The 14771-nt window shown below is 40.5% G+C and overlaps 1 protein-coding gene across 1 annotated transcript; it reads left to right on the forward strand.

Moving 5' to 3' along the window:
- The first annotated feature begins 10564 nt into the window (after positions 1-10564).
- Positions 10565-14182, forward strand: LOC132660052 (craniofacial development protein 2-like). Its single transcript, XM_060418054.1, has 2 exons — positions 10565-13162; positions 14015-14182. The coding sequence occupies exon 1, from the start codon at positions 10603-10605 to the stop codon at positions 11629-11631; it is 1029 nt and encodes a 342-aa protein (XP_060274037.1). The 5' UTR covers positions 10565-10602; the 3' UTR covers positions 11632-13162; positions 14015-14182.
- The last annotated feature ends 589 nt before the right edge of the window (positions 14183-14771 follow it).

A 14771-nucleotide genomic window follows, 5' to 3' on the forward strand; every position in this document is an offset into this window, starting at 1 on the left:
GTTTTCTGCCAGGGTTCAACTAGGGAGGGAGAACCAGTAGGAAGGACAGAAAGACAGAGAGGGAAGTACGTAGGTAGATAGATGGATAGATATTAAGAGACTTATTACAAGGAATTTGCTCATGCAGTTGTGATGGCTAAATAAGCAGGTCCAAAGTCTGTAGGACAGGCAGTCAAGAAGAGAGGAATGCGGCTTCAGCCATTGTCTAGAGGCAGGGTCTCTCTTATAAGGCCTTCCAGCCTATTAAGTTTGGCCCTCCCAGGATAATATCACGAACTGAAAGTGATGATTTTGTGTGACTTAAAATCACTCAGATCAGCAAACTCCCTTCATAACAACATTGAAATTAGTTTTTGATTGAGTAACTGGAAGAAGGGACGTGAATGTAACAGAATGTCTGTCATTTTCTTTCCATCCTCCAACTCTTACAACAGAATATCATTTCTAGCCCACACTGTCCAGAAACATATGAGAAAGGGAATTCTGCATCATATAGTTTAACTCAAGAAAATTGAAATACTATGAAATCATCCCAAATAGTTAACATACTGAATAGTTGCTAGATAAATGCCCCAGTCCTCACCAGGTATCCTAGAAGGACTTGGAGCTATTTTGCTTTTTTTTCTTTTGCTTTCCTGCTGCTTTTGTGGTGTCCTTAAGAAATGGCATGGGCAGAAGTAGGACATTCCTTACCCCGTCTCTGGCTTCTAGTTGGGTTTGGCCAATGGGTCGTGCTGGCAGGAGATAGGAGAGAAGAATAGCGAAGTCCAAGTGTTTAATTCCCTGGCTCCAGCCCTTGGATTATCTCAGGATGCCTGTGTCCCTGAACTAAAGGGAATACTTCCCTCAAGGCGTCCTTCTCTACACTGGCACTTCTCAAGCCATATGTGCTGAAGAACCAGGTTTTGTTGTTTTCATGTCATCACTGACTGATCTTGTTGATCTTTTATAGTAAGATACTATAGGCTTGTATGTCTCAGTAAAGTCAAATAGTTATAAAAGTTTTAAGCTACATTCTCTCAATTTTTGTACTCTCATCTCATTGTGGATCACTGACTAGACCATTCAGATATGACCTAAATCAAACTCCTTATGGTTATACAGTAGAAGTGAGAAATAGATTTAAGGGCCTAGATCTGATAGATAGAGTGCCGGATGAACTATGGATGGAGGTTCGTGACACTGTACAGGAGACAGGGATCAAGACCATCCCCATGGAAAAGAAATACAAAAAAAGCAAAATGGCTGTCTGTGGAGGCCTTACAAATAGCTGTGAAAAGAAGAGAAGTGAAAAGCAAAGGAGAAAAGGAAAGATATAAGCATCTGAATGCAGAGTTCCAGAGAATAGCAAGGAGAGATAAGAAAGCCTTCCTTAGCTATCAGTGCAAAGAAATAGAGGAAAACAACAGAATAGGAAAGACTAGAGATCTCTTCAAGAAAATTAGAGATACCAAGGGAACATTTCATGCAAAGATGGGCTTAATAAAAGACAGAAATGGTATGGACCTAACAGAAGCAGAAGATATTAAGAAGAGGTGGCAAGAATACACAGAAGAACTGTACAAAAAAGATCTTCATGACCAAGATAATCACGATGGGGTGATCACTCACCTAGAGCCAGACATCCTGGAATATGAAGTCAAGTGGGCCTTAGAAAGCATCACTATGAACAAAGCTAGTGGAGGTGATGGAATTCCAGTTGAGCTGTTTCAAATCCTGAAAGATGATGCTGTGAAGGTGCTGCACTCAATATGCCAGCAAATTTGGGAAACTCAGCAGTGGCCACAGGACTGGAAAAGGTCAGTTTTCATTCCAATCCCAAAGATAGGCAATGCCAAAGAATGCTCAAACTACCACACAATTGCACTCATCTCACATGCTAGTAAAGTAATGCTCAAAATTCTCCAAGCCAGGCTTCAGCAATACATGAACTGTGAACTTCCAGTGTTCAAGCTGGTTTTAGAAAAGACAGAAGAACCAGAGATCAAATTGCCAACATTCGCTGGATCATGGAAAAAGCAAGAGAGTTCCAGAAAAACATCTATTTCTGCTTTATTGACTATGCCAAAGCCTTTGACTGTGTGGATCACAATAAGCTGTGGAAAATTCTGAAAGAGATGGGAATACCAGACCACCTGACCTGCCTCTTGAGAAACCTGTATGCAGATCAGGAAGCAACAGTTAGAACTGGACATGGAACAACAGACTGGTTCCAAATAGGAAAAGGAGTACATCAAGGCTGTATATTGTCACCCTGCTTATTTAACTTCTATGCAGAGTACATCATGAGAAATGCTGGGTTGGAAGAAGCACAAGCTGGAATCAAGATTACCGGGAGAAATATCAATAACCTTATATATTCAGATGACACCACCCTTATGGCAGAAAGTAAAGAGGAACTAAAGAGCTTCTTGATGAAAGTGAAAGAGGAGAGTGAAAAAGGTGGCTTCAGTTCAGTTCAGTCACTCAGTCATGTCCAACTCTTTGCAACCCCATGCATTGCAGCATGCCAGGCCTCCCTGTTCATCACCATCTCCCGGAGTTCACTCAGACTCATGTCCATCGAGTCCATGATGCCATCCAGCCATCTCATCCTTGGTCGTCCCCTTCTCCTCCTGCCCCCAATCCCCCCCCCAGCATCAGAGTCTTTTCCATTGAGTCAACTCTTCTCATGAGGTGGCCAAAGTACTGGAGTTTCAGCGTCAGCATCATTCCTTCCAAAGAAATCCCAGGGTTGATCTCCTTCAGAATGGACTGGTTGGATCTCCTTGCAGTCCAAGGGACTCTCAAGAGTCTTCTCCAACACCATAGTTTTAAAGCATCAATTCTTCAGCACTCAGCCTTCTTCACAGTCCAACTCTCACATCCATACATGACCACAGGAAAAACCATAGCCTGGACTAGACGGACTTTAGTTGGCAAAGCTCAACATTCAGAAAACTAAAATCATGGCATCTGGTCCCATCACTTCATGGGAAATAGATGTAGAAACAGTAGAAACAGTGTCAGACTTTATTTTCTTGGGCTCCAAAATCACTGCAGATGGTGACTGCAGCCATGAAATTAATAGACGCTTACTCCTTGGAAGGAAAGTTAAGACCAACCTGGATAGCATATTAAAAAGCAGAAATATTACTTTGCCAGCAAAGTTCTGTCTAGTCAAGGCTATGGTTTTTCCAGTATGTATGGTTTTTCTAGTATGTATGGATGTGACAGTTGGACTGTGAAGAAAGCTGAGTGCTGAAGAATTGATGCTTTTGAACTGTGGTGTTGGAGAAGACTCTTGAGAGTCCCTTGGACTGCAAGGAGATTCAACCAGTCCATTTTAAAGGAGATCAGTCCTGGGTGTTCTGTGGAAGGGCTAATGCTAAAGCTGAAACTCCAGTACTTTGGCCACCTGATGCGAAGAGTTGACTCATTGGAAAAGACTCTGATGCTGGGAGGGATTAGGGGCAGGAGGAGAAGGGGAGGACTGAGGATGAGATGGCTGGATGATATCACCGACTTGATGGACATGAGTGTGGGTGAACTCTGGGAGTTGGTGATGGACAAGGAGGCCTGGCGTGCTGCGATTCATGGGGTTGCAAAGAGTCGGACACAACTGAGCGACTGAACTGAACTTATTTTGCACACTGGGCCCTACTTACAGGCCACACTTTGAGTTGCACTGCTTTCCATGACTCTCTGGGTCGGAGTAATCTCTCCCTCCTCATCGCTTGGGGATAGAGTCAGTCCAGTTGTTACTAGCCCTAGGGTTCCCGCATTAGCTCTATGGTTACCCCACATCTACACCTTTATGAATAAACCATTCTCAAATCATCCCATTTTGATTTTTATGTTTCCTGTTACAGTTTGCACTACTCTATTTTTAAAAGCATGGTTAGTACTTTTACCATCATTTACTAATTTATCAATTCAACGTATTTTTCACTTAATATTTAACTGGCATAGCTCATTAAAATTTTGATATAATTTTCTTAACCTATGCATGTGTTATTGAATTATTTAGATTGTAAACCTTAGAATGTTAAGACCATGCTTTGAATCTAGAAGATGTGAGTCATATGGTGTACTAATTTGAGTCTGAGCCCTCCCTGAGGGATTAGTGGCTTTTCAGAAAGCTGTTTGCAAGAGGGACCTACGTGCCTCCAAGGAGATGACGGATCATGATGGAGAGGAGTCCTCATAGTGAAAGAAAAATTCTGAACATGGCTTGGTGTTTGCCTCCCAGATTACTCTGTGGGCTAATGCCTGAGGCCGTTGGATGACAGTGTAGTTGTATTTAACCACCGAAAGCTGGTTCATGAAAACCTTTTTAAAAATCGACATTGTAAGTTAGCACACCTAACTTCTCCCTCTGACAATGTGCAAAGCAAAGGAGCGAGTAGTTTGCTGGCAGAGGTGGTGGCGTCAGGGGTGTGTGCAGTGTTCTGTGGAGGTAGTACAAACGGTAGGCATCAGAACATTATATAGAAACTTACATGACATACATGTGAGTTTCTGAACTTTCCTGTGTTTGCTCACGTGCAGATCAGATAAGTATGTCCCAAATAGTGCATGGGCACAATTAGAATTTAAATTTGAATTTCAGATAAACTAAAATACTTGTTTAGTGTAGGTATATCCCTAATATTACATGGGACTCAAACTAAAAATTACTTGTTCATCTGAAATTCCTTTTCATTTGGGCATCTTGTATTTTAACTGGCAATCCTAGTCATTAATCTTCTCTCCTTGGTCATAAAGGTAGGCGTGTGACTTAGGCCTGGATAGGGATGCACATAAGACTCAAGCTTAGGCAGTCGGTCTCCTAGGATTTTATGTATGGTTGTTGAAAGAAAAAGAAAGACATTGTCTTTCTGAAATGAAGTCAGTTTTGAGATCCTCTTCAGTTAGCCAAGTGAAGGAAAGCATATGCTGATCAAATGCAATACAGTGACTCTGGAATGACGACAGAAAGAGGCAGACCTGGCGACATTGTCCGCATAACATAGTTTGAGTTGGATTTCTGTCCCTTGTAACTGAAGAGTCTTGCTTCATATTTTGTGACTCTGGAAAGTTAGAAAGTCAGTTCACCTATCTAGAGCTTGTCTGACCCCGAAGTTAATGCTTTCTCTACTTTGTCATTCTGCAACTACTAGGAAATTTAAAAAATCATGAAACCCTGAAGAAATAGAGAACACGTGTGTGACTAGATTCTTCTAATTTCTGGTCCTCTGAGCTGAGTCTCTAGTAGAGTCCTACCAAGGTACCACCCTCCTTCTCCTTCCTCTGTTCCTCCTTCCTGTCCCTTGAAACTGACTCCCCAATAATAAAAACCAGAAGCCCAGGTCTCCTAAAACTACTCTGAAAGAAAAGAGGAACTAATTATGTTAAAATCATTGTTCTTGAAAGTAAAAATGTTAAACCTATGGGTCAGGGGTCTCTAATCATCTTAATGTGAGGGGACACCCCCACCACCTAAGACATCTTTCCTTCAGCCTTCATGGTACAAAGAACTAGGAACACAGTTAAGGTTATGAGGTCTCTTTATATCTTACTAGTCAAGTGTTGGGAACGCAGGAGTTGCTCTGCACTTTCATTAAGAATAAGTTGTTTGGATGAAGTATCTTTTCTGAATTAAGAATCAGGGCATCTTTTGATCACTGTAGGTTGTAAATAAAAAGAAATCTAGAGATCAAACAGGCACCGTGGTTCTCAGGAACTGCTCTTGTTCCATTAGCAAGAGTACATACAATCCCTAGCCTCAGGCCTAGGGCTTTATTCCACAGAATAGAAAATTTCCACATGGAAACTGTGATTCCCTAACATTTTTGTATTTTAAAGCAACGAAGTGAGATTGGTCTGGGACAGTAGACATTAGGCAGTAATTACAAATATAATTTATACAGTATATCCAAATTGAGTTGTGGTATGCTGTCATCTAATGTTTTACTCCCCTCTAGTGGATTTTTATATAGCACACGATACCATAAGTATGCTATAGGATAGCAGATTTTAGAGGAAAAAATAATTTTAAATGTATTTAAAGCATGTTCATGTTCCCCAGAATTTCTATGCAACTCTTTAGAATTCCAAAGGTAAAAAACTTAAACTTGGAGTTCTCTTAGTCTTGTCAAATTACTATGCAATTCTTTGGAATTTCAAAGTTAAAAAACTAAATTTGCAGTTATTTTAGTACATACTCCTATTTTGCAGGTGAAGAAACCAAGACCCAGAAAGGGGAAATGATTCACCCAAGATCACACAGTTGGTTTCCAGCTGAACCTCTAATTACTAATAGCAATATGGAACATGTAAACCTCTGGTTTCCACTGAAGTAGCTGACATGTCCACTGAGATGCTTGTTAACTGAGGAAAGAACTATGTCTTGGAGGAAATTGGAAATCAAATTCAGTAAATGTATTATGGGTTCTGAGCACTCTGGAGGGGAGTGGTTTGCACTGGGAAGGTAAAGTTAAGTGTTAACAAGGACCTAGAGATGGAAATACTGACCAGGTAAACCTGCTTGGCTTTCTCTTTGCTAGTGCTGATGGGGCAATGCCTGCTCAGGGGTGTCTTTTGGCTTAGAGATATTTCTGTTTTATAGTCTGGATTATGATTGTAATATTCAGCTCTGCTTATTCTCCTAAAACTTTCACCATCATTCTCCAAAGAATTCCTGCCTCCCCCTGCTCTCCAGATAAACGTGAAGTTTCTTTCTTTTTTTTTTCGGTATTGGAAGTTTCTATTTGAGATACAGTACTAATAGTTTTTAAAACTTGCTATATAAAAGTAATTCTCATTCATTGTGGGCAATATATTAAAATATTTTTTTCATAAAAGCGTAAAAATCTGTCACAATGCTGATTCACTTCAAAAATGTCTAAGAGTCTAATAGACTAGTCTTCCACAGATAACAACTCTAAACTCTGTGTAAAATGAAATAAATGTACAAGCAAAAGCTACCTGAACAAAATTAAACAGGTTATGGTGACAAATTGTCATTTGAAAGAAGGAAATAGCAAAGAGTGAATTTTCTTTGTTTTTTTAAGCTTTTCGCTTCAAGGCATACTACATTTGGCCACTTGGGGCAATTAAAGGACTTCCCAGGTGGTGGAGTGGTAAAGAATCTGCCTGCCAATTCAGGAGACATACGTTTGATCCTTAGGTCTGGAAGATCCCCTAGAGGAGGGTATGGCAAGCCACTCTAGTATTCTTGCCTGGAAAATACCACGGACAGTGGGGTATGGTGGGCTACAGTCCATAGGGTCACAGAGAGTCAGACACAACTAAAGTGACTTAGCACACACAGCCTCTGGAAAGTTAGAGAAGAATCTTAGCAGTGAGAAAGCCAAGAGGGGAACCTAAACTTCTGTGTAACTTCTGTTATCTCAAATTCTGCCTGAATGGGCGGTCTAAGTAGCTTAAATGAGAAAAGCACATCTGAACTGAAATTTGAGTTTAGTGCCCAAGAAACTAGATTTTAATAGTTTAAATCCATCTACTAAACCAACCAACCAGAAAACAAACATAAAGTTAATACTCTTCTGAGGAACATAGCAGGATACATTTTCCCCAGATAATGTTTACAAATATCCAGGGTATAACCCTAAATTATTGAATATAATAGAAATACAATATAAGATCTATTATTGAGGAAAATAACAGTAAACATAGGTAATACCAAATATGATCTAGTTGTTGGAATCAGCAGACAAAGATTATTTTATTGAATTATAGTTGATTTACAATGTGCCATCTCTGCTGTATAGCAAAGTGACTTATTTACATATAGACATTATTTTTTACATTCTTTCCCATTTTGGTTTATCATAGGATATTGATTCATTATGCTTCATCATAGGATATTGAATAGTTCCCTGTGCTATACAGTAGGACCTTGTTTATCCATCCTATATATAATAATTCACATCTGCTAATCCCAAGCTCTAGTCCTTCCTTCCCCCACCCACCTTCCCCTTGGCAACCACAAGTGTGTTCTCTATTTCTGTAAGTCTGTTTCTGTTCTTTAGATAGGTTCATTTGTGCCTTGTTTTAGATTCGACGTATAAGTGATATCATGGTATTTATCTTTCTGACTCACTCCACTTAGTTTGGTAATCTCCAGTTGCATCATGTTGCTGCAAACAGCAGTATTTCATTCTTTTTTTATATCTGAGTAGTTGTCCATTGTATTAATATAGATGTACCACACCTTCTTTACCCAGTTATCCGTTAATGAACATTTAAGTTGTTTCCATGTTTTGGTTATTGTGAATAGTGTTGCTATGAATATAGAGGTGATTATATCTCTTTTAAATATGGTGTTGTCCAGGTATATGCCCAGGAGTGGGATTGCTGGATCATATGATAATTCTGTTTTTAGTTTTCTGAGGAATCTGCACACTGCTTTTCCATAGTGACTGCACCAACTTACTCTCAATAGTAAGGGAGGGTTCCCTTTTCTCCACACCCTCTCCAGCATTTGTTATCTGTAGACTTTTAAATGATGGCCGTTCTTGCTGGTGTGAGGTGGTACCTCATTGTAGTTTTAATTTGTATTTCTCAAATAATCAGCGGTGTTGAACATCTTTTCATATGCCTGTTGGCCATCCATATGTCTTCTTTGAAGAAATGTCTATTAAGGTCTTCTGCCCATTTTCCAATTGGATTGTTTGTTTTTTTGTTGTTGTTATGGAAAATTGTATGAGCTGTTTGTATATTTTGAAGATTAATCCCTTCAGACAAAGCAACTATTATAACTAAAATAATGATGTAAAGATGTAAAAAGTATAAAAATATACTTACAGTGAATGAAAAGATAGAAAATTTCAGTAAAGAAATAAACCATGGAAAGAACAAAACATATTAAAAAATTACCTTATATGTAAAATTTGCTTGATGGGCTTAATAGTAAAAGGAGATGATAGAGGAAAGAGTCACTGAACTTGAAGTTAGATCAACAAATATCTAATCTGAATGTCAGTGAGCAAAAACACTGGTATTTCTGCTATAATATCAAAAGATTAACATGTGTATATTTTGCAACCCAGAGGAGAGGAGAAAAGACAAATGAGATGGAAAGAAACATTTTAAGAAATAATGGCCAAAATGCCCCTAATTTTGTGTAAACTATAGATTTACATTTCACGCCAGTCAGAATGGCTGTGATCCAAAAGTCTACAAGCAATGAATGCTGGAGAGGGTGTGGAGAAAAGGGACCCCTCTTACACTGTTGTTGGGAATGCAAACCAGTACAGCCACTATGGAGAACAGTGTGGAGATTCCTTAAAAAACTGGAAATAGAACTGCCTTATGACCCAGCAATCCCACTGCTGGGTATATACACCAAGGAAACCAGAATTGAAAGAGACACATGTACCCCAATGTTCATCACAGCACTGTTTATAATAGCCAGGAATTGGAAGCAACCTAGATGTCCATCAGCAGATTAATGGATAAGAAAGCTGGGGTACATATACACAATGGAGTATTACTCAGCCATTAAGAAGAATACATTTGAATCAGTTCTAATGAGGTGGATGAAACTGGAGCCTATTATACAGAGTGAAGTAAGCCAGAAAGAAAAACACCAATACAGTATACTAATATAGGAACGGCCAAGAGGAGCTACCCTGCGTCCGAGGTCGGGAGCGATGGCCGGGAGCAGCCACCCCTCATCCGAGGCCAGGGGCAGCACCTGAGGCCAAGGGCGGCAGCAGGACGGAGCAACCCCACGCCCGAGGCCAGGGCAGCGACCCGGAGCAGCAACCCCACACCCAAGGCTAGGGACGGCGGCTGGGAGGGGAAGCCCCACGTCCAAGGAGTGGTGGCTATGCGGGCGCAGGAGGGCCTAGAGGAGCCATCCCACAATGAATGTCAGGAAGGGTGGCGGAAGGAGATACCCCTCATCCAAGGTAAGGAACAGCGGCTGTGCTTTGCTGGAACAGCCGTGAAGAGATACCCCAGGCCCAAGGTAAGAGAAACTCAAGTAAGATGGTAGATGTTGCAAGAGGACATCAGAGGGCAGACACACTGAAACCATACTCACAGAAATCTAGTCAATCTAATCATACTAGGACCACAGCCTTGTCTAACTCAATGAAACTAAGCCATGCCCGTGAGGCAACCCAAGATGGGCAGGTCATGGTGGAGAGGTCTGACAGAATGTGGTCCACTGGAGAAGGGAATGGGAAAGCACTTCAGTATTCTTGCCTTGAGAACCCCATGAACAGTATGAAAAGGCAAAATGATAGGATACTGAAAGAGGAACTCCCCAGGTCAGTAGGTGCCCAATATCCTACTGGAGATCAGTGGAGAAATAACTCCAGAAAGAATGAAGGGATGGAGCCAAAGCAAAAACAATACCCAGCTGGGGATGTGACTGGTGATAGAAGCAAGGTCTGATGCTGTAAAGAGCAATATTGCATAGGAACCTGAAATGTCAGGTCCATGAATCAAGGCAAATTGGAAGTGGTCAAATAGGAGATGGCAAGAGTGAACGTCGACATGCTAGGAATCAGTGAACTAAAATGGACTGGAATGGGTGAATTTAACTCAGATGACCATTATATCTACTACTGCAGGCAGGAATCCCTCAGAAGAAATGGAGTAGCCATCATGGTCAACAGAAGAGTCCGAAATGCAGTACATGGATGCAATCTCAAAAACGACAGAATGATCTCTGTTCATTTCCAAGGCAAACCATTCAATATCACAGTAATCCAAATCTATGCCCCAACCAGTAACGCTGAAGAAGCTGAAGTTGAACGGTTCTATGAAGACCTACAAGACCTTTTAGAACTAACACCCAAAAAAGATGTCCTTTTCATTATAAGGAACTGGAATGCTAAAGTAGGAAGTCAAGAAACACCTGGAGTAACAGGCAAATTTGGCCTTGGAATACGGAATGAAGCAGGGCAAAGACTAATAGAGTTTTGCCAAGAAAATGCACTGGTCATAGCAAACACCCTCTTCCAACAACACAAGAGAAGACTCTACACATGGACATCACCAGATGGTCAACACCAAAATCAGATTGATTATATTCTTTGCAGCGAAAGATGGAGAAGCTCTATACAGTCAGCAAAAACAAGACCGGGAGCTGACTGTGGCTCAGATCATGAACTCCTTATTGCCAAATTCAGACTGAAATTGAAGAAAACAGGGGAAACCGCTAGACCATTCATGTATGACCTTAATCAAATCCCTTATGATTATACAGTGGAAGTGAGAAATAGATTTAAGGGCCTAGATCTGATAGATAGAGTGCTGGATGAACTATGGACTGAGGTTCGTGACATTGTACAGGAGACAGGGATCAAGACCATCCCCATGGAAAAGAAATGCAAAAAAGCAAAATGGTTGTCTGGGGAAGCCTTACAAATAGCTGTGAAAAGAAGAGAAGTGAAAAGCCAAGGAGAAAAGGAAAGATACAAGCATCTGAATGCAAAGTTCCAAAGAATAGCAAGAAGAGATAAGAAAACCTTCCTCAGCAATCAGTGCAAAGAAATAGAGGAAAACAACAGAATGGGAAAGACTAGAGATCACTTCAAGAAAATTAAGAGATTCCAAGGGAACATTGCATGCAAGGATGGGCCTGATAAAGGACAGAAATTGTTTGGACCTAACAGAAGCAGAAGATATTAAGAAGAGATGGCAAGAATACACAGAAGAACTGTACAAAAAGGATCTTCACTACCCAGATAATCATGATGGTGTGATCACTCATCTAGAGCCAGACATCCTGGAATGGGAACTCAAATGGGCCTTAGAAAGCATCACTACAAACAAAGCTAGTGGAGGTGATGGAATTCGAGTTGAGCTATTTCAAATCCTGAAAGATGATGCTGTGAAAGTGCTGCACTCAATATGCCAGAAAATTTGGAAAACTCAGCAATATGCCAGAAAATTTGGAAAACTCAAAAATTTGGCCACAGGACTGGAAAAGGTCAGTTTTCATTCCAATCCCAAAGAAAGGCAATGCCAAAGAATGCTCAAACTACCACACAATTGCACTCATCTCACTTGCTAGTAAAGTAATGCTCAAAATTCTCCAAGCCAGGCTTCAGCAATACATGAACCGTGAACTCCCTGATGTTCAAGCTGGTTTTAGAAAAGGCAGAGGAACCAGAGATCAAATTGTCAACGTCTGCTGGATCATGGAAAAAGCAAGAGAGTTCCAGAAAAACATCTATTTCTGCTTTATTGACTATGCCAAAGCCTTTGACTGTGTGGATCACAATAAGCTGTGGAAAATTCTGAAAGACATGGGAATACCAGACCACCTGACTTGCCTCTTGAGAAATCTGTATGCAGGCCAGGAAGCAACAGTTAGAACTGGACATGGAACAACAGACTAGTTCCAAATAGGAAAAGGAGTACGTCAAGGCTGTATATTGTCACCCTGCTTATTTAACTTCTACGCAGAGTACATAATGAGAAACGCTGGACTGGAAGAAACACAAGCTGGAATCAAGATTGCCGGGAGAAATATCAATTACCTCAGATATGCAGATGACACCACCCTTATGGTAGAAAGTGAAGAGGAACTAAAAAGCCTCTTGATGAAAGTGAAAGAGGAGAGTGAAAAAGTTGGCTTAAAGCTCAACATTCAGAAAACGAAGATCATGGGATCCGTTCCCATCACTTCATGGGAAATAGATGGGGAAACAGTGGAAACAGTGGCTGACTTTATCTTTCTGGGCTCCAAAATCACTGCAGATGGTGATTGCAGCCATGAAATTAAAAGATGCTTACTCCTTGGAAGAAAAGTTATGACCAACCTAGATAGCATATTCAAAAGCTGAGACATTACTTCGCCGACTAAGGTCCGTCTAGTCAAGGCTATGGTTTTTCCTGTGGTCCTGTATGGATGTGAGAGTTGGACTGTGAAGAAGGCTGAGCACCGAAGAATTGATGCTTTTGAACTGTGGTGTTGGAGAAGACTCTTGAGAGTCCCTTGGACTGCAAGGAGATCCAACCAATCCATTCTGAAGGAGATCAACCCTAGGATTTCTTTGAAAGGAATGATAGTAAAGCTGAAACTCCAATACTTTGGCCACCTCATGAGAAGAGTTGACTCATTGGAAAAGACTCTGATGCTCGGAGAGATTGGAGCAGGAGGAGAAGGGGACGACCGAGGATGAGATGGCTGGATGGCATCACTGACTCGATGGAGGTGAGTTTGAGTGAACTCAAGTTGAGTTGGTGATGGACAGGGAGGCCTGGCATGCTGCGATTCATGGTGTCGCAAAGAGTCAGACACGACTGAGCGACTGAACTGAACTGAACTGATGGTATATATATGGAATATAGAAAGATGGTAACGATAACCCTGTATGTGAGATAGCAAAAGAGACACAAATGTATAGAACAGTCTTTTGGACTCTGTGGGAGAGGGTGAGGGTGGGATAATTTAGGAGAATGGCATTGAAACATGTGTACTATCATATATGAAATGAATTGCCAGTCCAGGTTTGATGCAGGATACAGGACGCTTGAGGCTGGTGCCCTGGGATGACCCAAAGGGATGGTACGGGGAGGGAGGGGGGAGAGGAGTTCAGGATGGGGAACACGTGTACACCCTTGGCAGATTCATGTTGATGTATGGCAAAACCAACACAATATTGTAAAGTAATTAGCCTCCAATTAAAATAAATAAATTTATATTTTAAAAAAAATGCTCAGCAAACCCCAAGTCAGAGCACAATCAAACAGCTGAAAACTAAGAATAAAGAGAAAATCCTGAAAGCCACCGGAGAAAAATAATATATTACATATAGGAGAACAGTGATTTGAATAGCACTGAAATCTCAGAAACAAGGACAGAAGACAGTTAAACAACATCTTTAAATAGATACTAGGGGGAAAAAAAAAACCTGTCAGCCCCAAATTGGATATCAACAAAAATATTATTCAGTAAATGAAGGCAAATAAAGACATTTCAGATAAAAGAAAGCTAAGGAAATTCAGAGAACTTGTCATCGTAACTCCACTAAAGAAATGCTAAAAGAAGTTCTTTGGGTTGCAGGGAAAGAAGCTCAGATGGAAACCTGGTTCTTCAGAAAGGAAGAGAAGATTAAAAAAAAAAAAATGAAGGAAGGAAAGAAGGGGAAACACTAGAACTGGTAAATATAAAATAGTTTTCTTTTAGTTTGTTTAAAATACATTACGATTTTGAGCAAAACTTATTGTCTCATGGGCTTGTAATGGAAAGTCAACCCTTGACAACATGGATTTGTACTGAGTAGTTCCTCTTATATGCAGATTGTTTTCAATAAATACATTAGAAAAATTTAGAAGAATTTTGAGACATTTTGAGAAAACTCACAGATGAACTGCACAGCCTAGAAATAGCAAAAAAAAAATTTAGAAAAAGACATGTCACAAATGCATAAAATATATGTAGATACTAGTCTATCCTTACAAAAACATAAAGTGAGTGATGCTTTGCGCTCTTGTAATTGGTGGAACTGTATATCAGCCTATCATCATAGGTAATTGGTTTTTCATTAAAAAAAAGTATGACAATGTTTCTGATACTATATTATGAATATGACTAATAGTATATATCATAAAACTTTATAGTGATGTATTCATTAGTGTATAGACTAGGCTGCTGCTGCTGCTGCTGCTAAGTCGTTTCAGTCGTGTCCGACTCCGTGCAACCCCAGAGACGGCAGCCCACCAGGCTCCCCCATCCCTGGGATTCTCCAGGCAAGAACACTGGAGTGGGTTGCCATTTCCTTCTCCAATGCATTTGAAAGTGAAAAGTGAAAGTGAAGTCG

This window comes from Ovis aries, chromosome 7 (genome assembly GCF_016772045.2).
Source record: "Ovis aries strain OAR_USU_Benz2616 breed Rambouillet chromosome 7, ARS-UI_Ramb_v3.0, whole genome shotgun sequence".
NCBI classification, from domain to species: domain Eukaryota; kingdom Metazoa; phylum Chordata; class Mammalia; order Artiodactyla; family Bovidae; genus Ovis; species Ovis aries.